Genomic DNA, 26,370 nt, shown 5'->3' on the forward strand with positions numbered 1-26,370 from the left:
ACACTGCCAGATCTGACTGGCCTGGTGCAGCCTTCGGGCTCCCCAGACCCCAGTTGAACCGTCCAACCCATGCTAGCATGGAAAACGGACGCTAAATGATGATGATGATGATATATATATATATATATATATAGGCTGGGCAAAGTTCAGAGAGCTCCTACTCCTGCTGGCAACAAAGGGCATCTCTCACAGAGTGAAAGTGTTTAATGCCCATGTGCAAACAGCTCTGCTACATGGCAGAGAAACATGAGCTGTAACAGCCAAGGATATGCGTAGGATTGAAAGAAATGAGGCTGGATGTGCAATGTCAGTGTGCATGTTTGTCAGAGTGTAAGCATCTTGAGAGAAAAGTTAAGCATAAGAGGTATCAGATGTGGTGTGCAAGAAAGACAACTATGCTGGTATAGTGATGAGATGCATATGAATGAGGACAGCTGTGTAAAGAAGTGCTGATCTCTAACTATGGAGGGAACTTGTGGTAAAAGTAGACCCAGGAAGACATGGGACGATGTGGTGGAGTATGATCTTTAAACTTTGAACCTCACAGAGGCAATGACTAGTAACTGAGACCTTTGGCAATGTGCTACACTTGAGAGGACCTGGCAAGCCAAGTGCACCCATGCTGGTGTCACATAAAGAACACCTTTAAAACATTGGGCCTCACAGAGGCAAAGTGACTGAGTTCCTTTCGAGCACTGGGCCTCATGGAGGCAAAGTGGCTGAATTCCTTTTGAGCGTTGAGCATCACAGAGGCAAAGTAGCTGAGTTCCTTTCGAGTGTTGGTCCTCATGAAAGCAATGACCAAGACCTTTGACATTATGTTATGCTTGAGAAGACCCATCAAGCTGAGCAAAATTATGGTCATGGCAGATACTAGTATCACACAAATTGGCACCTGTGCTGGTGGCACATAAAAGTACCCCAGTGTCATACAAATGGCACCCATGCTGGTAACACATAAAATCCCCCATTACACTCTTGGGGTAGTTGGTATGAGGAAGGGCATCCAGCTGAACAAAACCATAACAAATCAGACTTGACTCTGATGCAGCCTTCAAGTATGCCAGTCCGGTGAAACCATCAAATCTATGCCAGCATGGACAACGGACATTAAGTGATGATGATGATATATTTATTGTTTTATTCTTTTACTTGTTTCAATCATTTGACTGCAGCCATGCTGAAGAACTGCCTTAAAAGGTTTCTTAGTCGAAGAAATTGACGTCATGACTTACTCTTTGTATGTACTTATTCTATTGATCTCTTTTGTTGATCCACTAAGTTACAGGGACGTAAACACACCAATATCAGTTGTCAAGCGATGGTAGAGGGACAAACATAGACATAAAGACACACATACATACATACATACATACATACATACATATAATTATATTAAGGGAGAAAGTTGAAAATTAACTTATCTCCTCCATACTGAATTAATGTCTAAAACATTACGAAGCTACCAAGAAATGTAATGTTTTAGGCATTAATTCCGTATGGAGGAGATAAGTCATGTTTCAACTTTCTCCCTTAATATAATTATATATATATATATATTATATATATATATATATATATATAATCATTAATTTGATATATAAATTGCTTATTTCCATGCTGACTATGTGATAATTATCATTAATGTGATTTTTATCCTTATTTTATGTATGTATATATATATATATGTATACACACACACACAAACACACATATATATATATGGTGCTTTTACATGCCACCGACACGGGGCCAGACAGAGCTGGCAAACGTCCACGAACGGATGGTGCTTTTCCGTGCCGGTGACACGTAAAAGCACCATCCATTCGTGGCCGTTTGCCAGCTCTGTCTAGCCCCATGTCGGTGGCACGTAAAAGCACAATCCGTTCGTGTCCGTTACCAGCATCGCCTGGCCCCGTGCCGGTGACACGTAAAAGCACCATATGTTCGTGGCCGTTTGCCAGCTCTGTCTGGCACCTGTGCAGGTGGCACGTAAAAAGCACCCGCTACACTCACGGAGTGGTTGGCGTTAGGAAGGGCATCCAGCCGTAGAAACACTGCCAGATCTGACTGGGCCTGACGAAGCCTTCCAGCTTCACAGACCCCAGTTGAACCGTCCAACCCATGCTAGCATGGAAAGCGGACGCTAAATGATGATGATGATGATGATGGGCGTCTTTCAGTTTCTGTCTACCAAATACACTCGCAAGACTTTGGTCAGCCTGCGGCTATAGTAGAAGACACTTGCCCAAGGTGCCACACAGTGGGATTCAACCTGGAACTATGTGGTTGGGAAGCAAGCTTCTTACCACACAGACAGCTGCACCTATACATATATATATGGGGTAAAATTTCTACTAGATGGAGAGTGACCTGGTGGTGGAACAGTGAGATAGGTGGGGCCATAATAGTAAAGAGTCAGGCTTGGAAAGACTGGAGAATTGGAAGCAGTAAAGAGCTATATCAGGCAGCCAAGAGTGAAGCTAGTTAACAGATTTATCAACCAGTGGGGAAACAAAGGAAGAGGTTTGCCAATGTCATACAGCATGAAGATCAGAGGTGTTCAGGATTGCTAGACAGTGTGTCAGAGAGAATTGAGGTGTTGTGGGAGAGAAGTGTGTCATCATCATCGTTATTTAACGTCTGCTTTCCATGCTAGCATGGGTTGGCCGATTTGACTGAGGACTGGCCAACCAGATGGCTGCACCAGGCTCCAATCTTGATCTGGCAGAGTTTTACAGCTGGATGCCCTTCCTAACGCTAACCACTCCGAGAGTGTAGTGGGTGCTTTTACATGCCAGTGGCACAAGGGGCAGTCAGGCGGTACTGGCAACTGTCATGGAAAATCATATTTTTTTTATATGCTTGCACTCAGTGACTCTGAAAAAAAAAAGAGGTGTGGACGGGCTATTAAATAAGGAGAATGAATGGGAGAAAGAGAACCTCCTCTATGTGAACCCAACAGAGTTGACAGCAGTATGATAGATAAGGTATGAAGACAGAGGAAGCCCCTGGCTTATCAGGAGTCACTGATGAGATGTTTAAGATATCTGGTGCAATAGGCTTAGTCATCTGAATAGTTAATCAGGTTATTCAGGAAGGTGTCATCCCTAGTGAATGGTGTAGCAGTATTATAGTCAGCTGCCACAAGAGTAAGGGAGATGCCTTAGATAGAGGTAATTACAGAGGCATCAAATTGCTGGACCAGGTCATGAAAGTGACAGAAAGAGTATAATGGGACTAGAAGGTTCATGATACCTGTGGAGTATCTACTTCTCCCATTACAATTATTTTTTGTAGTCTTAGGTCAGGTCCCATTACATCTAGATCTCAGCCTTCGAAAGGATTTTAGGTGGGTTTTTTGTTATAGCAGATCTACCATATCCTATTCTGGGCATGGACTTCTTAAACCATTTTCACTTATTAGTAGATGTCAGGTGACAGAGACTCGTGAACAATTCTACGTCTTTGTTCAAGCCTACTCGTATTACTTCTAATGCTATTTTCAGTCCATCATTTTTTGTCGCCACTGCTGGTGACCAGTTCCGCTCCCTTTTAGCTTCTTTCCCAGTGCTGGTGGATCTGACTTTCACACACTCAACTCGCCATTATATCACTACTTCTGGACCACTTGTTTTTTTGCATCCACGCTGACTCGCTCCTGATTGGCTCAAAAAGGCTCATTCTGAGCTCGGCCTTATTCACCCCCTCCCCCGGCCCTTGGGCATCTCCTCTACATTTGGCAAGGAAAAGGGATTCAGAGGTTTGCCCAGTGGGGGATTACAGACATTTAAATGCTACGACGACAATGATGATTAGGCAAAATATTCTTTTCTATTCTAAGCACAAGACCCGAAATTTTTGGGGAGGGGGTCAGTCAATTAGATTGACCCCAGAACGCAACTGATATTTGATTTATCGACCCTGGATTGGGCATAATATTAAGTTAGGTAATATTGTTCTCCTGCTAGTGAAGCAAGGGAGGTAACTAGAAAACCATTTTCATCCATTGATTTACTCAAGGCTGAGCGTGTGTTAGATAATGGTTGGGTAAGTGTTGGATGACAACAATTGACTATGTAAACTATACACTAGCTTTGTAGTAAACTTGAAAGCTCAATATCTAATATTGTTGCTCTATTTAGTCTGACTCAAAATATAAATGTGAAGAACCCTCACCACCAATATAAATAGAATAAAGACAAATTATTTTTCTCCTTAAAATTTAATCAACTAATCTGCTTTCCACATAGGTGACTTTTTCTATAGTCTTTGGGGTTAGTAAATTAGCTGACCTAAATAGTAATATTTTGGTAATACTTGGAATATATATTAGGCTTAGCTATTTTTGACTTGTTCAGTAAATGTTTAACCACTGTAAGAAGTCTTAATATAGAATTCAATACCACCTCGATTTTAGTTTATTTACTTTTTTAATGTTTATATGTCCTCTCACTCATTGTTGGCTTTGGACAACAATGGGCAGTTTACTACTATATCCTGATGGTTCTCTGCATTAACTGTAAATAAAATGAAAGAAATTAAGAGTGCATTCTATATCAGGCACACACACATTGGAAAACCTAGAAGTGCACTGGTCAATAAGTGTAGAGCACCACCTGACCCCATGAAAACTCGTCAAGAGTCACCTCAACAACCCGTGAGCCAGCAGTGAATAGCATCTGCTTTGGTTTCACCATCTGACCTCATTCCAACCAACCCTACCTCAGTAAGTCGGAATTCACGGCAACAGACTACTATCATTACAGCAGATCAGAATTTGCTTCAACAACAACGGTCTTCTACTACCACCACCACTACTACTACATTAGGAACATTGACCAAACGGTTCTCTTTCCACCCCACATGCCAATATAGAAAAACTTCTTTCTGTTGTTATCATTCTCAAGATATTTGAAGATTTGGATCCAGCAACACCAACAACAAAGGAATCTGCCCTTTCTTCCATTCTCCCTTATGCAGTACACTTATAAAGGACACCTGTCCATATGGTATAACAGGAAAAGACTGTTCCCATCTTCACCCTAAATGCTATCCAAGATACAAAGTCCATGGCCCTGACCCTAGGTATGGATGCACAAAAAGCAATAGGTGTGCCTTCTTCCATTTTAAACTATGCCAGAATTCTGATTCTAAGGATATGCCCAAGCTTGGATTGCAGCTACCACCATCTGAAAGGCACAAAATGAATGCAAAATAAACAGCAACAGGGCAGTGCAACAAAACAAAATCAAAATACAACCGCACTCCACTTACTAACACCAACCAACGAAGAATCCTATCCATCAGAAGGAACTGTCATGAAGGTGTAGGGGATGGCTGTAATGATAGACAAAGGATAAATGATATGAGATGCTGGTAGGTGAATTGAAATTGGGCTGTGTATAATGAATGCACAACACACATGAACAATTAACAAAATTTTATTTTATCGCACAAATAATTTATGTTGGTCATGAATTCGAACAAACTACAAAGTTTATATGCTGGGAAGAATATTATGTAGCTCTTACAAATAGTTGATTAAAAAGGCTTTATAACCAAGCTGCCAAAACAGGAGAAAATATACAGACTGGATTTATGTCGGCAAACTGTAGTGGCATATCTAGGTTCAGTAAGGGCCATGATGACGACAATTAAACACAGCAAAATGAGCATGTGGTTAGCTTAGCTGTAGGCCACCATATGTGAGATGTGTGAACTGAACTGGTCTCCACAAATAAAGCAGGCAAGAGTGGGGACATTTTCTCAGAAGTCTTCAACATGTCTGTCAAGTTGGCGCTAAAAATATGCCTATTTATAAGTCTTGATAGAGATGTTCTGCAGGCTTCTAGAATGATCTATCATATGATATCTGGCTGCTGATTGTGCCCTAACTCAGCTGCTCACATGAAAAAGCTGTTACTAAAACCCTGATTTTAACTTGGCAATTTGTTGATTCAGTTTCCAATCTTACTACAGAACTAAGAGAAAACCATAACAGCTTATAAAATAAACAAGCATAGCACATGACGTTATCAAATGACTAACCAAAGATGTAATTCTTTTTTACTGACTTATCTGGAGAATATGAAGGCTGGTCTAAGCCTGGCAACTCAGCAGGCTGTCAGCAGCTTTATATCTAAAGCTTCTCTGAACTCCTAAACCATGAGTCAGTTGTTGATGAAACAGTGATTGATACTATGCAACAAAGACCTATCATTGGCTCCTTAAATTCCATGCCCTCAATAAATGAGGTAATGACAGCAATAAATAAATTGGATCTTGGTAGGGCACCTGGAAAGGATGGAATTTGTGCTGAGGTCTTGCGATTTGGTGGTGATTACATCATACAGTCCCTTCATGAAATTATTAGTGCAGTCTGGAGGGATAGTGCAATGCCTAAGGACTGAAAGGATGCAATTATTCTTCCTCACTATAAAGTAAAAGGAGCCAGAACAATGTGTGGAAACTACAGAGGTATTGCTCTACTATCAGCTGCTGATAAGGTTCTGGCAAATATTCTTCTTACCCGCCTGAATGAGTATTTCATAAATGATGTCCTGTCTGAATCTCAATGTGGCTTCTGATCTGATAGAGGGACAATGGATATGATTTTCACAAGACAGATGCAGGAGAAGTGCTATGAGCAGAATGTGAATCTTGTTCAGGTATTCATTGATTTAATGAAAGCCTTTGATACTGTGAATAGGGCCTTGCTATGGAAAATACTTAGCAAACTTGGATGTCCAGCAATATATTGTGAGCATGGTGCTTTACAGCCAGTAGTCGCTGAATTTCAGCATCATTTTCATCAAACCAGTCTCTGTGTCTGGTAGTAGTATATCCCAGTGTTTCAGCAGCACATTGAAGAGCCTGGTCTCGAAAATCTTCCCATGCTGGACAAGCAACTCTGAAGCTCTTTCCTCTACACAGCATCATAAATCTTGTGGATGCCGACTGGCGCACTTCTCTCTTTCACTCTACTCATCATCTGGGACCTTGCTCATACCAGACTGTGGTCTGTCCAGCATTCTGATCCATGAAAGGACCCATTCCTGTAGAGAATGGTGTCAAGCAGGGTGACATCCTTGCCCCAACTCTCTTTTCTTTGTACTTTGCTGCTGCTTTTACTCATGCTTTTGTTAAGGTTAGCTCTCTAGGAATATATGTCAGTTTTTATAAATATGTTTAATTTTGGAGAAACTTTTTTATTTCAATACTGTGTATTTTATATATATATATATATATATATATATGTGTGTGTGTGTGTGTTATATATATATATATATATATATATCTTATCTTACACATATATAAAAGAAAGTTGTCTGTTTGTGTCAAGTTGCCATCTACACCTGTTAACAAATTTTCGTGAAACTTTGCAAACATGCTAAAGTAACATCCAGTTTGTTACTAAGCTCATTGAAGTTTAATAAGAATCTATAATTGGATGGCTAGGGCTTCTGGAAGGGATCCACATAAATAACTATTAATAGCCAAGGGAAATAACCCATTCATTTTCCTATCCAAGGGATTTTCTTCTTACATTTCACTTCCACTAGATATATCTATTTCCAAGCCTTTAAGCTTTTATTTTAATTCACATATCGCTCTATATTTCTCCTTTATTAGTTTTCTGCTTATTTCTTTCTTTTACCCCTTCTCTTTCTATAGGCTACCTTTGACATTATATTTATGAACATTAAAAAAAAACAACAACTTAATAGCGTTCTGTTCAGGTTCTGGACAAGCACAAACACACAGCTATTTACACCCACCCACTCACACACACACAATGGGCTATAGTAGGAGACATTTGGTGTCACACACTGGTACTAAATCCAGAAGCATATAGCAAAGAAACAAAGTTCTTACCACACAGACAGGACTGTGTCTTACAACAGAGCTTATAGAAAAAAATAATTGGTAACCAGCTTCTGAAAAATTCTAATTAATAATTATTATTAATTTGCATTTTATGTATATTTCTTCTAGCGTAACAAGCAACAAATTAAAGTTTCTTTGGGATCTTGTTATATTACTTTCCGACTTTTGCCAGAATATTTTTAAAAGGCATAGTTTAGATGTAGCTTAAATTTATAGTTTAATGGCACCCAGCTAATGTTTTTTCCTCATTTTCCTTTTTCTTGTGCTATCAACTAATCTCCACCAAAATCGGAGGTGGGTGGGCCCTCGGAATCCACCCCACCACCTCGCCTCGGAGTTATTTTTTTTAGTATCGCCATTTTTTTTAATGTGCTATCAACTAATCTCAGCTCCTAGTATACTGAAAAGGATTTTTTTCCCCTTTGTGGAGTATTAGGAGATCAGAATAGTGGCTGTTTTCTTATGCCTAATAACTACTGTTTCTAGCATATTAAACAACCACATTGAGGTCCAGCAACCTTTGAGTTTATCTAAAAGAAAGAGAAAAATGCTTTATACAGCAAATTCCGATATAATCGTAATCTACACCATCTGAGATATATATGTAGGAAATTTTATTAAATTATCCATGTTCTTGAAAGTTACCACACACACACACACACACATATATATATATATATACATACATAATATGTGTATGTATGTATATGCATAAGATCATCATCATCATTTAAACTCCGTTTTTGATGCTGGCATGGATTGGACTGTTTGATGGGGGTCAACAAGCCAGGGGCTACGTCTGGCACCTGTCTGGTTTGGCATGTTTTTTGTGGCTAGATTCCCTTCTTAATGCCACCATTTTACAGCGTGGACTGAGGGTTTTTACGTGGCAACACATGGAAACATTGTTTCAATGGCTGGATGCGCTTCCTAACACCACCACTTTACAACGTGGACTGGATGCTTTTATGTGACACCAATGTGGTGCCATTGGAGTCTGGTGCAGCCATCTGGTTCGCTGGACCTCAGTCAACTCGCCAACCCATACTAGCATGGAAAACGGACGTTAACCGATGATGATATATATATATATATATATACATATACATACATACACATATACATCATATACACACACACACACACACACACACATTATACTCTGTTTTAAATAAACTGAAAGGCAGCCCATCCTTAACATGGCTGTTTAGTATACTAGAAATAGCAGTTATTAAACATACAAAACAACCACTATGTTGCAAAGGGCGAAAAAAAAAGTCCTCTGTAATTTATTAGGAGGCAAGATTAGTTGATGGCACCTGAAAACAAATTGAGGTAAAACAAAAAAATAACTCCTAGGCGGGGGAAAGGAATTTCTGAGGTGCAAGTAGACTGGGAACCTGGGGCCCACCAAAATTGTTCTGAATTGGGCCCCATATCTCCTAAGACCGGCTCTGTCTGTCTGTGTGTCTGTATGTATGTATGTACGTATAATAATGAAATTATTGTATACAGTGCTCAGGTGCACCACAACTTGTCAGAAAGTGCGTATAAAGTGTATGCAGTAATGTACAAATGTCTGGAAAGCGAACAATGTATGAGTCAGATACATGCTTGTGTGTGTATGTATATACAGTAAATCCTCGAGTATAGTCCGCCCTTGAGTATTATACGTAGGGGAATTTTAGGGGGCTGTACTTCTGAAAAACCTAAACCTTGTGTATAGTACGCACCCCTTCTCTAACTTGAGTCAAGGCGGTTATTATAACGTCCTTGGTTTGTAAAAATGTATACGGTAACGTCCTTTATTATTATTATATATATAACATAATGCAAACGTGTAGCGTTTTTTGGCATTTTGTTTGCAGAAAATAAAGAAATAACAGTAATAACGTTTAATAAATGTTGCTTACTGCAAGTTATGGATGATTCTTTTATGACTTCATTGCTTTCAGGCGTAGCTTAAGGTATTTTCGTACCCGATATCACAAAATGTGTCTGAATAAACATTGCCAGACAGCAAATAGAGACTCGGACATTGCTTAGAAAATATTTTTCCTTTTTAACCTCGTATATAGTACGCACTAGGGGTTTTGACCTTTAAATTTTGGGGAAAAAATGCGGATTATACGCGAGGATTTACGGTATGTATGTTGACAAACCGCAGGTTTGCCAAGTTCTGGCAATGAAGCCGAACAGAGTTGTTTCGCCTTGTATGATATAGGAGTTTGTCTGCTTGTATGTATATATGCATTTGTTTCGGAAACTACATGAGTATGTGACATTGACGAGTCGTAAAAACGGCGAAATGTGCTGCACATTGCTCTCGTGGTCATTTTCAGGAAAGTCTTATATATTTTTTCTCAGAAGAAAACTGCAGCTTTTCGCTTTTTAACCATACTCATACATTAAGCATGTCACACATAAAGATATATATATGTTTATGCGTCTATGTGCGATTCTGTGTGTGTGTGTGTCCATCCGTGCATGTATGTGTGTGTCATCGCATTGACACTACTTCAGTGCTCTTTTACACGTTTCAGTCATTTGACTGCTGCCATACTGGAACATCGCCCTTAGTCGAAGAAATCGACCCCAGGACCTATTCTTTGTAAGCCTGGTACTTATTCTATAGGTCTCTTTTGCCGAACCGCTAGTTTTGGAGCCATAAACACGCCAACGTCGGTTGTCAAGCGATGGTGGGGGGACAAACACACAACCCCCACATATATATATATATATATATATATATATATATATACATACACAATGAGATTCTTTCAGTTGCCGTCTACCAAATCCACTCACAAGGCTTTGGTCGGCCCGAGGTTATAGTAGAAGACACTTGCCCAAGGTTTCACGTAAGGGTACTGAACCCAGAACCATGTGGTTGGGAAGCAAGCTTCTTACCACACTGCCACGCCCGTGGAGAAATTATTTATATCTTCTGTTAATAAAATACCTGACAACAGTTTGATGTGTAACGAATAGAATGCTTTACTTCTAAAATCAAGTAAAGTTACATCTGGCTGTAGAACGCTGCATTAGAAGTCTTGTCCAATTTATACTGGTACAGATAAAGCAGACATAAATACAATAATGATGATTATCAGGAAAAATATTAAGAGCACTAAAATAAAAACAAAAATAAAACTGAAGTGAAGAACGAATACATAGTGCGTGTGTTTATTTGGCAAGTAAAAAATGACTGTCCCGAAATATAACAGTACTAAGGATTCTCTCCCTCTATCCGCTCAGTCGAAGTCGACTCTCGGTCACTCGTTGGATAAGTGTCCTCCAGTCATTCTATCCTTGCCGCTTCCTTCGGACTGGTCATGTCCATTCCGGTTAGCTAATATTATTAACTAGCTGGCTATGTAAGGGAGATAACTGGGAAAATAATTCCATAGATAAATATTACCCTTACTTTATAGTTGCTAGATTAGCAAGAAAAGGACATCATCGTTGATTTAATGTTCCCTTTACCATGATTGAATGGAGTTTATTGAGGCAGATTTTCTACGGCTGGATATCCTTCTTGTAGGGAAGTAAGGTAATATTTCCCTACCGTCAGACATTTTCATAGAATATTGGAAATGAATGACACAACAATTACGTGAAGTCAAGACAAAGAGACACAAACATACAAGATGCATGCACGCGTGTGCACACACGCACACATCCGGATGCTTCTTTCAATTTCCTTACAAGGCTTTGTTGACCTGGGGCTATTGTTGAAGACACTTGACTAACTGAACTTGGAATTATGTGGTTGTGAAGCAAACTTCTTGACCATATATCTAACAGTTAAAACCATGGTCCACCAAACGGACTATCCCATACAATTTACTCAGACACAGAAAAAATCAATTAAAACATTAAAAAGAAATGGTTTAATGAATATGATTTTTTACTATGAAAGGTTTAACTGTTAAGATTTTCAACATTAAGTGCTATTAACCATTATAAGCTCTTTGATGAATCAGAAAAGAGAAACAGGTGCATTAGTGGAATATGAACCATATTTCTATCAACTGCCAAATGATTACTGAATGCATTATAGAGCAGCAGCCAATACCTCTATAATTCAATACTAATTTAAATAATTTTATATCAACATTATAAACAAAGAGTGTCATAGCCCATCTCATTAGGGAAAGAGTCTGTTTAGATGAGATGCAGTTCAGTTTTGTTCCAGGTAGAAGCACCACTGATGCCATACTCCTGGTTCGACAACTGCAGGAGAAATACCTAGCTAAAGATAAACCCCTCTACTTAGCTTTCGTGGACTTGGAGAAAGCCTTTGACAGGGTCCCCGATCCCTTATATGGTGGGCAATGCGGAAACTGGATTAGTAGTGGAGGTAGATGCTCAGAGAGTGTCACCACTAGAATACGAATAGCCTGGGCAAAGTTTAGAAAGCTTCTACCCTACTGGTGACAAAGGGTCTCTCGCTCAGAGTGAAAGGTAGATTGTACGATGCATGTGTGCAAACTTCCATGCTTCACGGTAGTGAAACATGGGCTGTGACTGCAGAGGACATGCATAGGCTTGAAAGAAATGAAGCTAGTATGATCCGTTCAATGTGTAATGTCAGTGTGCACACACAACAGAGTGTAAGCACCCTGAGAAAAATGCTGGACATAAGAAGCATTGGATGTGGCATGCAAAAGAGACGTTTGTGCTGGTATGGTCATGTACTATGGATGGATGAGGAGAGATGTGTGAAGAAGTGCCATTCCCAAACAGTTGAAGGAATCTGGGATAGAGGTTGACCCAGGAAGACATGGGATGAGGTGGTGAAGCATGACCTTTGAACATTGGGCCTCATAGAGGCAATGACGAAAGACCAAGATCTCTGGAGATAAGCTGTGACTGTGGAGACCCGACAAATAATGTGAGTTCATGGCTGTTTCCTGCACCTGCTTCACATAGCAGCCCCAACCCATCCAAAGTACCTTGGATTGCAGGACGGCCTGCTGTGCTTACCCTGGATCATAGGGTGACTTGCTGTGCTTGAGGAGACCTATTGAGTCAAGTACATCAACATCAAATGGAAATTGTAGCTGCGATACCTGTGCTGATGGCATGTAAAAAGCACCATCCAAATGTGGATGATGCCAGCGCTGCCTTGACTGGCTTCCGTGCCGGTGGCACATAAAAAGCACCAACCGATCCTGGTCATTGCCAGCCTCCCTTGGCACCTGTGCCAGAGGCACATAAAAAGCACACACTACACTCACAGAGTGGTTAGTGTTAGGAAGGGCATCTAGCTGTATAGACACTGCCAGATCAGACTGGAGCTTGGTGCTGCCTCCTGGCTTCCCAGACCCCAGTCGAACCATCCAACCCATGCTAGCATGGAAAACGGACAAAGAGTGACCTGGTGGTGGAACAAGGAAGTTGACAGGCCTGGAAAGACTTGAAAAATGGTGGAAGCAGATAATTATGTCAGGTAGCCAAAAGGGCAGCTAGGATAATGCAAGTAAGACTCAAAAGAGATCTAAAGAAGAATGTAACAGTCAAGAAGGTGAATGACAATGACCTTTTTGTGTGCAATATCTGTAACAGACCATGCCTGTCTTTGGCTGGCCTCAAATTGCATCTGCGAATGCATGGAAAACGAACCTCCATCATCTATTCTGACTATATGTCTGTGAACACCTTTGAATGCAGTGTATGCCAGAAGGTTTGTAAACCCAATGGAGGCCTCGAAAGACATGTTAAGATCCACAAAAAGCAGAACTTATCTGTAGGTATTGGTGGTCCAAATCAGAGGTGCAATCTATGCGAGTGTCTTTTCAGAACATTGTCTGGTTTGAAAAGCCACATCAGACGCCATGATGGTGATAAGGTGTAGGTACAGGTGGTCAAACTCTGTATAAGGAGTAGACAACCACCATGTGTGTATGTATATACATACATACATACATATATATACTAGCAGTATAAGCCGACTTTGCCCGGGATTAAGTTAGGATTATTAAGCTAATCAAGTTCTTTATTTCAAACCAAGCTAAGTAACATTGACATCAAATTTGGGCAAAATCTGTTGAAACTGGTTTATATGTATATATATATATATATAAATATATGGGCAACACACATACACACATGTATGTACGTACACCTATTGCATACATATTTTTTGCATGCATATATGTTCGTGTGTGTGTGTGTGTGTGTGTTGCCTGTATATCAACAAAACACTTTTTTCCTCGATGGAAAAAAACCAACAAAAGTCTTAACAAAAACTTATTCGTCGCTAGAAGGGGACTTAACTCCTGTTTGCAAACAATGGTGATTTCTCTGACTTGAACATTGTTAAAAGTTTTGGTTGAAAATTTATTTTTACTGCTTTTTGCTGGTGCCTCTGGTAAAAATAAGTTGACAAAAATACAGCTAGGGTCATAACGAAGGTTCTCCTAAAATTGGAGCGACATGCATGCTAATTTGTGGACGTGCATAAATTACATTCATGTACACACACAAACACACACACACACATCCTGCCTTTTATATATATATATATCATCATCATCATCTTCATCTTTTAACGTCCGCTTTCCATGCTAGAATTGGTTGGACAGTTTGGTTGAGGACTGGCAAGCCAGGAGGCTGCACCAGGCTCCATTCTGATCTGGCAAGGTTTCTACAGCTGGATGCCCTTCCTAACCCCAACCACTCTGAAAGTGTAGTGGGTGCTTTTTACATGCCACCGGCATGGGGGTCAATCAGGTGGTACAGGCATCGACCATGCTCAAATGGTGCTTTTTATGTGCCACCAGCATGGGAGCTAGTCAGGAGGCACTGGCATTGACCACACTTGAATGGTGCTTTTTATGTGTCACTGGCACAGGAGCCAGTCAGGCAGCACTGGCAACGACCATGGTCGAATGGTGCTTGTTATGTGTCACTGGCATGGGGGCCAGTCAGGTGGCACTGGCATTGACCATGCTTGAATGGTGCTTTTTACATGTCACTGGTCACGAGGGCCAGTCAGACGGCACTGGCAATGATTACACCATTCAAATGGTAGCTTTTATGTGTCACTGGCACAGAACCAGTCAGACAGCACTGACATACACACACACACACACATATATATACATACACACGCACACACAACACACACACACACATCGGACCATTCTGTTGGTTATGACAATGAGGGTCCCAGCTGATACAATCAACAGAACAGCTTGCTCGTGAAATTAATGTGCAAAAGGCTGAGCACTCCACAGTCACATGTACCTTTAACGTAGTTCTCAGGGGGATTCAGTGTGACACAGAGTGTGACAAGGCTAGCCCTTTGAAATACAGGTAGTACTTATTTTTACCAGCTGAGTGGACAGGAGCAATGTGAAATAAAGTGTCTTGCTCAAGTTCACAATGCATCGCCGGGAATTGAACTCACAATCTTAAGATCATGAGTGGAATGCCCTAACCACTAAGCCATACGCCTTCACTTATATATATATACTTGGGACGTATTTTGAACTATAAAACTGCTTGCTGTAGTGAGAAATTTTCACATGAGTTAGTAGGTGCTAAAATACCAACAACAATGCATTTCTAGCTTCTTGGCTATGGTCATTTATGTGCACCATTAGAGAGACAAGTCTGAAATGATTCAGAAAGTCTTCACTTAAGATAAATCTGTATCAAAACATGAACTGACTATATGTGACACAGGCCTAGACTATAACAAAATATTGTAATAGGCACATGAAAGCAGTGTTGTGAGTAATTAACAGTCCATGATGACAATGAGGCAATTTTTGTAACACAATGCTTTGATGTTATTAGGAGATAAATATAGCTTTTATAAGTAGAATAAATTATAGTTCAGTAGTTTTGCAATTCTGGTTCGAATGTTATGAATGTGTTTTGATTTTGAGAGAAAATAAAAGAAACCAGGGTCATTAGTAGTGTGTTTTATCATTTGTTGCAGTTATCTTCATCACTACTGCCTGAAATATCACTTTCACCATCACTGACGCTATCTTTGGATTCTTCATCATCTTCAATGGCTCTAATATGCTCGTAAAGCTTGTTCAGATGTGAATTAGCCTTGTTAATGCATCCTTGGATTGTTTTGCGCTCCAGATTCTGAAATGATGCATACAGTCATGCCAGCACCTGCTTGATGATGGTGTTCATGGTGTACTATATTCCCACTTCATCCTTGACAACGACCCATATGAGCTCGATCAGCTGCAAATTGGAATGATGCAGTGGAGAAAAGATGACCTCATGACCTCTTTCTCTTGCCATGGAACAAACGACTGGAAAGATGTGTAGTTTGTTGTACTCCCTCAGCTTTTCCCAAAGCACACACTTCAGGTCTGCTTTGAATGGAATCTCTCGTTCTTGACATGGCACCTGCATTTGAGCCTTTTTCCACCATCCTTCTGGTGTTGATTCAGGGAGATTAGAGTGATGTTTGGCATTGTTCATCACAATGATAGCATTTCTAATCCCCCAGTCATCAAGAGCTTTGAAGTGCTTCTCTATCCACTCAACAAAATACTTGTGGTTGAACATCCCATGGTAGTCTTTTGTTTGCTTTCCTCCTACAAAGACATGCAGAGTGTCCACCATTAAGTGAGCCATTTGATTTTCATTTTGAGCTTCTTCTGGCACAGTGGAGTCAGCATCAATAATGGCTATGATGAAACAGTATTGTTTCTTTTGTGTTGTGTTTTCACTTGTTGGTCCTGCTCATCATTCAGATTATACAAACTATCATCTTATTGAGCATAATTCTTGTAAATATGGCTCTCATCCATGTACATAATTTGTCGCTTCTTTGCTGCATTGAGAGAAACTGATCTGACTGTATAGAGACCTTGCTTATGAATGTTCTTGACTCGGAGCTTGTAGCACATTATTCCTTTCTTCTTTCCATGATGGTAGTTGTTTCACTTCAGTAATCTTAGCACAGATCTCAGAGATGCTTGGACTTGCTTTAGTTGATCACAGTTAATAGCAATAAAACTATTTTTGATACAACAGTCCACCACATCCTAAGCAACAGTCTTAGTGTGAATTGTCCAACGATCTCTGACAAATTTCTGGATTACGGAAGTCAAATGATGAAGATCAAGAACTACCGAAGTCTATGGATTTTGATTTCCAGTCATCTTCTGCTCAGAAATTTCTTCAGTCTTAACAAATTTGGTCTACATTTCATTGCAGAGCTTATTACTTCAATCAAGGACATTTGCAGTATGGTTTGTGGCATCTACATTCTTCTTTTTTCGATCAGGTTTCTTATTACTGAGCAGCACATGTTCATGACAAAATTTGGCTTGCACAGAGAGAATATCCAACTTCTCCTCTTTGGTAAGGTTCCTAGGTCAATTTTTTTTCACAAAACTCTCCACAGATTTGAGAAATTCATTATCTACAACCTTTATGCATCTTCTTGACATTTCCCTGTCTTTTGTTTCTTCTTGGCTCCAAAATGTGATCTTCAACTTGACCCTTTTCTTCATTTCTTTCCATAACTTTTGATCTGGAGGGGAGAGAAAAATAATGGTGCAAAATAGGTTTCAATCATTATTTTTTTTTTACACAGAAATCAATTTTTTTCAATTGCATGGCACTTCACCTGTTAGCATTTTTAAATGCAAAATTTTGTTGTCCCTTGATATCTCAGGTTGATATTTGGGTGCTTGTATAAATTAAAGCAAAGCCAAGACAAAAATAACAACAACAACAAAATAGTTTTTGGATTTATATTCTTTCATATAAAATGGAAAATAAGAACTGAGCATAATATAAGAACAGCATTAAAAAATACAGATATATACATACATACATAATTCCTGATGTGAACTTGTATGTTGAAACATCATCATCATCATCATCATCATCATCATCATTTAGCGTCCGCTTTCCATGCTAGCATGGGTTGGACGGTTCAACTGGGGTCTGTGAAGCCAGAAGGCTGCATCAGGCCCAGTCTGATCTGGCAGTGTTTCTACAGCTGGATGCCCTTCCTAACGCCAACCACTCCATGAGTGTAGTGGGTGCTTTTTACGTTCCACCCGCACAGGTGCCAGATGGAGCTGGCAAACGGCCACGGACGGATGGTGCTTTTTACGTGCCACCAGCACGGGGGCCAGGCGAGGCTGGCAACAGCCACGAACGGATGTTGCTTTTTACGTGCCACCGGGGGCCAGTTGGGGCAGCACTGGCAACGGCCACGATCGGATGGTTCGCTTACTTGTCACCGGCACTGGTATCAGAGCTGCAATTTCCATTGATGTTGATCGACTTCGATTTTCGTTCTGCTTTCTGATATCTGATTTGATTTGGTTTGATTTTGATTTTGATTTTCACTTGCCTCAACGGGTCTTCACAAGTGGACATACATATAATTTTTGTATTTGAGAATGGTATATGACAATGATTTTTAACTTTGGTACTAGGACACTTAATTTGTAAAGCAAGTTGATTTTGGATACAGGCAAAGTTTATGCTGATAGAATTTTGACTCAGGACATAAAGAAACACATTTAAATGTCACAAAACCTTTAATCTGACTGTTATCATTTTATCAATGCATCAACCTCAAAGAATATAAAGACATAAGACTGGTTTCAGTATATGTTAGGATTTTTGAACACTTTTCATTCCATAGGGAATCCAGTTGTTGTTGCTTCTGTCCTGGCTGGGAAAACTTATAGTCAAAGCTATTCCAGCTATGACTACCTCACGTTTATTTTTTTGGTATCTCAGGAGAGTTGTTATAAAATAATAATAATGAACCTACTGTATACAATGTTCAGGCACATTACAAATCATCAAAAAATGTAAGCAAAATTGCATCAACAGTACATAGAATATGCATAGAATGTGACAGTAAATAAGTTGTTAGCCCCCTCCCCACAAAAACGGGGGTAGGGGACATCTGGTGTACTGTTGGTGAATTTCAGGAAGCATGGAAGTTTTGAAAGATGCAGTGTCTCAACAGCTAACAACTGATGCAGATAGTTTACTTCACGCTTCCGCAATTCTGAGCATGAAAATATGTTTCTGAAAGTCATGGCTGCTGTGTTGTTTTTCAATTTTGTAACCATGTCCACATGTGTTAGACATATGAAATTCAAAAAAGTGCCCAAGGTAGTAGTTGGAAAGCTGGTGGACAATCTTGTGGGTGTCTACCAAGTTAGTTGTTAGATGTTGGAACTTCCCAAGCCAAAGGAAATGAGACATTCAGAGTATGGTAGATACCTGACATTAGGTATTCATCTGGTTGCACATTTCTCAACACTTTCCAAGAGATTGATATGCTGAGCAAGATAGAGCTTCTAGACTGATGATGTAAATTCTAAGTGTGGATGTACCATAGCCATATACAGCTTTAAATAGATAGCTGGAGAGTGGCAAACAAAGGTCATACTGAGTGATGCTAAGACACCCTCAGTTTTCTTGACAATTTTAGAGATGTGGTTTCTTCAACACAAATCACTGTTGGCAATAATACCTAAGTCATGTTCATTAACAGATTTCTTAAGATTGGTGTTGTTGAGGAAGTATGTAAAAACTGGGTCTTTTCTTCCCAAAATGCATGGTGATGCATTTGTCCACAAACAGCTTATGTTAATAATAAAGTCCTTTCTATTCCAGGCCTACTTCAGGTCTATCTGTTAAACCTAGTTAACTTGGTTAAGTGTTAAAAAATTGACTAATAATAATAATAATAAAAGAAGTGGAAGAGAACCACAGTGTGTCTTAATTATTGATATAATGACCCTTTTGAGATACAACAAAATATGTTTCAATGTACATGTTCACATCAAGAATCTTCCAAACTAAATTTTAAAATTCTTCCTTTTTCAGCAATAGTGTAGCTTGAACAGGTTGAATGATCACGTAAAGTCTGGAATGGCACTACACAACAGTTGTTATTGGTGGAAGTGAATTTAGTGAAATAATTATAACAAGGATAAAGCAAAAGACAATAATTTCTAGTAATTATCACCAGGATTGGAAGCAAATTGTTCAGATGCAAAAGGAATTCTCCATTAAAAATATGTAGGAAATATTATGTAACATGGTAGTGTGATATGAACACTGAATACAGAAAAATTGTGAATTATGGAGAATTTGTTAAGAAAGATGTGAGAAGGATACAGAGGAGTTTAAGTGGAGAATGATCTGCGGATGGCAGCTAGCCATAAAAGGTACAGTTAGGTAGACATACACATGTGTGTATGCATGTGTGTGTGTGTGTGTCTGTCTATCTATCTATCTACATATACAGACATACACATATATCTTTACTTATGTGTGTGTGTGTGTGTGTGCATGTATGTATGTATTTATGTGTGTATATGTATTTATATATCTGTATGCACACACACACAAACACACACACACACGTAATCACTTTCAGTAGCTTACACTTGTTTTTATAATAAAATGCATGGACTTAGAGCTGAATGCTCATGTGAAATATTTATGCCTAATCTACATATTTACAATATGTATATGGTATTTCTTATAATTGTGCGTGATGTGCTTTGAGAATCATTATTACAAAAAGGAAATATGTACGTATATATATATGTGTGTGTATGTATATATTAGCACATAAACATATATATATATTTACATCCATACACGCACACATATGTATGTATGTACACATCTATCTATCTGTTTGTCTGTCTGTCTATCTAAATAAAAATACACACAAACACTCACATACGTGCACGCACACACGTGTGTGTGTATATATATATAATATATATATATATATATATATATATATATATATATATATATATATCCATGCTATATAGTTATTTATTTGCGAAGGCATGTGACTGAGTGATTAAGATATTCAGCTACTTTAAGGGTACACGTGTCTGTGGGGTGCTCAGTCACTTGCACTTTAATTTCACAAGCAGGCAGTTCCATTGACTGGATCAGTTGGAACCCTTGTTGTTGTAATTGCCAGTTTTTACATATATATGCATAGATTTAAGTGTATATATATATATATATATATATATATATATCATCATACACACATATACATATATGGATATGTGTGTGTGTATACATGCACACACACACATATATATGTGTTTACACACACATGTAGATGAATATATATACATGTAAATATGTATATGAAAATATATTTATGTATGTATAAATTTATATGAAAATGTATATATGTATAATTATATATAAATATAAATGTATATTTATGTATTTATATGTGTATAGCATGTACATACACACACACACACATGTATATAGGTATGTATACATTTGCAAATGCATATATATGTATATAAAAGCATATATATATTCTTTTATTTTATTGTTTTCTATATTTCAGTTATGCAGCTGCTGTCATGAACTACATTGACTATGTATTGCATACAATTATGCATACATATATATAAACATATGTATATATGTATATATGTACATATATGTATGTATAAATATGTATATGTATGATGTATTATATATATATATATATGTGTGTGTGTGTGTGTGTGTATGTGTGTATGTATATGTATATCTTTTAAGTTTGTTTATGGGAAACATTTTGAATATGCAAATAAAGCTCCTATTCTATTATGCTGGCCACAGTGTAATGGTGCTGACTGGTGAACCAGTTTTGGGGGTGGCATTGAGCTGTACCAATATAATGTAGAATAAATATAGTAATAATAACAATAATCCTTCAATAGAATTTATAAAAATTTAATGCATCCCTGTGCACGTTTCCAGAAATCATATGTCTCTTAAGATCACAGTCTGTATTCCTGGGATGATTACAGTGTAGTTTGTAGTATTGGTGGACACCAGCTAGATCATCTTCATGGATTCATTTCATGCGTAGCGATGTATTAAATGTTTATAAATTAAATTCCAGCCAAGGATTATTGTTATTATTACTATGTTTGGTATATATATATATAATATATATATAATATATATATATATATATATTATATACGTATATGCATATGTATGATTGTATGTATATATATATATATATATATATATAACGGGAAGCTTTATGAAAATAAACAAAAGATAAAGGCAGGTGGAATACAAACAAACAATTGTATTAGTATGGCGCTCAGGAATATAAATAAAACAAGTCTTTTACGTTTTGAGCCTACGCTCATGCATATATATTTATATATATATATATATAGGCGCAGGAGTGGCTGTGTGGTAAGTAGCTTGCTAACCAACCACATGGTCCCGGGTTCAGTCCCACTGCGTGGCATCTTGGGCAAGTGTCTTCTGCTATAGCCCCGGGCCGACCAATGCCTTGTGAGTGGATTTGGTAGACGGAAACTGAAAGAAGCCTGTCGTATATATGTATATATATATATATGTATGTGTGTGTGTCTGTGTTTGTTCCCCTAGCATTGCTTGACAACCGATGCTGGTGTGTTTACGTCCCCGTCACTTAGCGGTTCGGCAAAAAGAGACTGATAGAATAAGTACTGGGCTTACAAAAAGAATAAGTCCCGGGGTCGAGTTGCTCGACTAAAGGCGGTGCTCCAGCATGGCCGCAGTCAAAAGACTGAAACAAGTAAAAGAGTAAGAGTAAAGAGTGTATATATATATATATATATATATATATATATATATATATATATATATATATGCATATATATATATATGCATATATATATGTATGTAATATATATGTATGTATATATATATATATATACATATATATACATACATACGTATATATATATAAATGTATATGAATTTGTATATGTATGTATATATTTATATGAATATAGATAGGCATATATATATATGTGTGTGTGCATAAATGTATATTTAAGTATATGTATACATATGTATATATATGTTTGTATATATATATGTATATATATACAAGAATATAAGTATGTAAGTATATATGTATATATACAGTATGTCTATAAAGTCACGGTGGGATTTCAAAACTATCTATCGATGTAAGTTGCAAAGTTTCATATACATTCTGAATAAGTGATCAAGTATTAAAGTTTATGTACAGTTTAGTGCAGTTCAGTGTGGTTTGCCTGAGATGGGTAGTGTCCTGTCTATTTTCCAGATTTATGTTTTCTACAAACTATATATATATGTATGTATTTATACATATATATATATGTATGTATGTATGTATGTATGTATTAACACACACACACAAATAATAATAATAATAATAATAAAAACAAAATTGCATAAACACATGTAACAGTTTTTAAAAATATTAACATATGCATGTGCACATAACTAAATGAATATTAATGTTAATAAACTGAATCGGTCAATGATCAAACACTCCATTGAAATGTGATTCCTTCTTTATCAATTTTTAACCCTGATAAAATACTCAATTTACTACATTCAAATGCATCTTAGAGATTATTTGAATTATAGGTATGGAAACAATTGCAGGTTGTAAGGAATTGAGATTATTCGGAATTGTGTGTGTGTAAAAACATATTTACTAACAGAAAAGCGTGCTATTAAAATAAATCATGTTTTACATAAATCATCTTTTTTTTAAATCACTCTGTCACGCTAATGAAATTCCTGATGCACATGCATACACACATACTGACAAACGCACACTCAGCATGAGTGATATACTTTTATAGAGAGTGAGAAACTTTACCATGAGAAAATGAAAGAGATAGACAAATAGAGAAAGAGAGAGAGAGATCTTTTCTGTTGCTGTTATTTATTTTGAAATTTTAAAGTGAACTGAAAATTTTCAAATTTGGTATATTGATATATTTTTTCACTCTGAATCCAATTTTGTGATTCATTTATTCCAGAAAAAGTTTAGAAAACTGTTACAGAGGCTTAAACTTTGGACATTTTTACCCAATCAGAAAACAGGATTTGTACATGATAGCTGTCATATATTAAAAATAAACATTAGAATACAAGGTTTTAAACAAAATGAAAGTAATGCATGAGCGTTAACACATATACAGAGAGAGAAAGAGAGAGAGTGTGACAAAGTGTGTGATAACTAATAGAGAGTAATAGAGTGATGGTAGCATAATAAAGAGTGTGAGATTTGTAGATATAAAACTGGAGTTATTTTTCATAGCAAATTATATTTTTTTAAAGTTATTTACGGACAACATTCTCTTTAGGATGTAGATTTCGAAAAACGAAATTGTTTTTCTCAAGGAGAACTGTTTCAGAATTTTTCAAGGCTAAACTGACATACATAACCACATACTTGCATTTACATAGTAGAAGATATATATGTAGATAGGTGAGGTAAAATCCCAGCTGTTTCCTCTTGAAGCACATCTGCTTATTCCATTATTATGATATAATAAGAAGTTGGTGTCGTTGCAACATATTAAAATTGAAAAATTCTGGAAATATTGTTTGCATAGTTATTGTATAACAAAACAAGAAGTTGGAAAATTTATTGAAATTATTATTCCCCATATATATACACACACACACACACACACACACATATATATATATATATATATATATATATACATACATATATATACATACATACATACATACATATTATATATATGTATGTATACACACACACACATACACATATGTATACATATGTGTGTGTGTGTGTGATGGATGTGGGTGCTTGTTCGTGTATGTGTATTTTGCTTATTTGTGTATGGTTAAGGAATTAATAATCAGTATCCAATTGAACAATACTAAGGTAAGCTGCCTTCTGATTTTGTGTATAATTTACCTTAGAGTTGTGTGGTGATTTTGCAATTCCAATTTGGTCATTTGTGCTGATATGATGTATAACAGAATGTGAGAGGGTATCCTCAGCATATTTTTCTGAATGTAGTAGGACAATGATGTTGCCTCTGCAAAGAAAATAAATATATTAAAAAAATTTTGAAACAACTTAAACTGTTCATATCTAAAAATGGTTTCTGATATGATTAAGTATGATTGCCATAGAAAGGTACTAACATCATGACAAAATAAACATGTGATACAGGATCTACGAAGATGGATAAAAAGTTTATAAGCTGACAATGAAAGATTGATGCTAGTGATGTGAAATCTTGAAAGCATTTATTCATTCTCTTCTTATTAATCATTGTATTGTTTCTTGCCAGATAAACTAACATCTGACTGTTCATAGGGCATTTCAAAAGTAACTAGTAGTGATGTCTCTAGAAAATGGACAAAATCTGGCATCATAATGGGTTTAGTCCCCAGGGGATGATGCTCCAGTTTTATCAACAGTGTAAAAGTAGACATCTGAATTTAGAAGGGAAGGGAGAGTGTTGAAGAAGACCTGAAGTCTAGACATCCTGCAACTGCCACCACCAAGAAAAACATTGATTGTATTCACCACATGGTGATGGATGACAGGTGATTGACTATAAATCCAATAGCCAATGATATTAAAATATCTTGTGAGAGAGTTGAGAATACTCTGCACAATAAACTTGGCATCACAAAATTTTCTGCTTGGGGTGTCATATTTTCAAACATCTGATCAAAAGTGCACTAGGCTGATCCCATCACGGAAAAATCTGACATTGTTTCAGACAGATCCATCTGGTTTCCTTGAACATTTCCTGACCCTGGATGAGTGTTGGCTTCACCACTTTAAACCAGAGATAAAGGGACAATCCATGCAGTGTAAACACCCCTCCTTGCCTGCTGTTAAGAAGGCCAAGTTTGTTTCATCTGCAGGGAAAATTATGGCCTCAGTTTTTCCAGTTACAAAAGGTATCGTGTTAATTGACTATCTTCAAAAGAGCCACATCATCAATGAAGAGTATGTCAATTATTGAGGCAGTTACAAAAGGCTATCAAGACCAAATGTCCAAGAAAACTGACAAAGGAGTCTTGTTTCATCAGGGACAATGCTCCAGCACACAAATCCTTGGTTTCAATGGCTGATATGCATGACTGGCTTTGAACTGGTTGACAACTCTCCCTATACTCCTGATTTGGCTCCATCTAACTATCATCTGTTCCTCAAGGTAGGAAAACATTCAGATGGGAGCCAGTATCACAGTAATAGTTATTTAAATTTTATAACTATAAAATACCTATTTAAATGTTGAAGGTATAAGAATTTAAAGAGAAATATTTTGTATTTGAATAGAATTATGAACAAAGTTTACCTGTTTTCCTGTGTGATATAGCTAGACATCAGAATTTCTTCAGTTCCTGTACTTTTGATGAGTTTTGTTTCATAGCCATAAACTAAGTTTTGGAATCTGCATATTACAGAACATCATGTTAATTTACTAGAATTATGGTATGGCTTATCAAAAAAATTAATTAGACAATTCTTTTTTGACAATACTGTGACTGATCTCATTTACTTCAACTTAATGTAACAAGCTGTCTCATCAAGCATTCAAGATAACTTTGGAAACATGGAGTTTTATTTCCATCAAAATGAGGCACCCAACACTATCACAATAATGTAAAAGCCTACCT

General features: G+C 37.5%; 1 protein-coding gene across 1 annotated transcript in view; it reads right to left on the bottom strand.

Moving 5' to 3' along the window:
- Nucleotides 1–24,478: 24,478 nt before the first annotated feature.
- Nucleotides 24,479–26,370, bottom strand: part of LOC115209654 — a 55,491-nt gene continuing 53,599 nt past the window's right edge. Inside the window, exons 6-7 of the mRNA XM_029778120.2 lie at nt 26,049–26,144; nt 24,479–24,767 (exon numbers count right to left, since the gene is read on the bottom strand). Of these exons, the coding sequence (XP_029633980.1) occupies nt 24,578–24,767; nt 26,049–26,144 (286 nt within the window). The 3' untranslated portion in view covers nt 24,479–24,577. The remainder of the gene's footprint in view (nt 24,768–26,048; nt 26,145–26,370) is intronic.

This window comes from Octopus sinensis, linkage group LG3 (assembly GCF_006345805.1).
Source record: "Octopus sinensis linkage group LG3, ASM634580v1, whole genome shotgun sequence".
Lineage (NCBI taxonomy): Eukaryota > Metazoa > Mollusca > Cephalopoda > Octopoda > Octopodidae > Octopus > Octopus sinensis.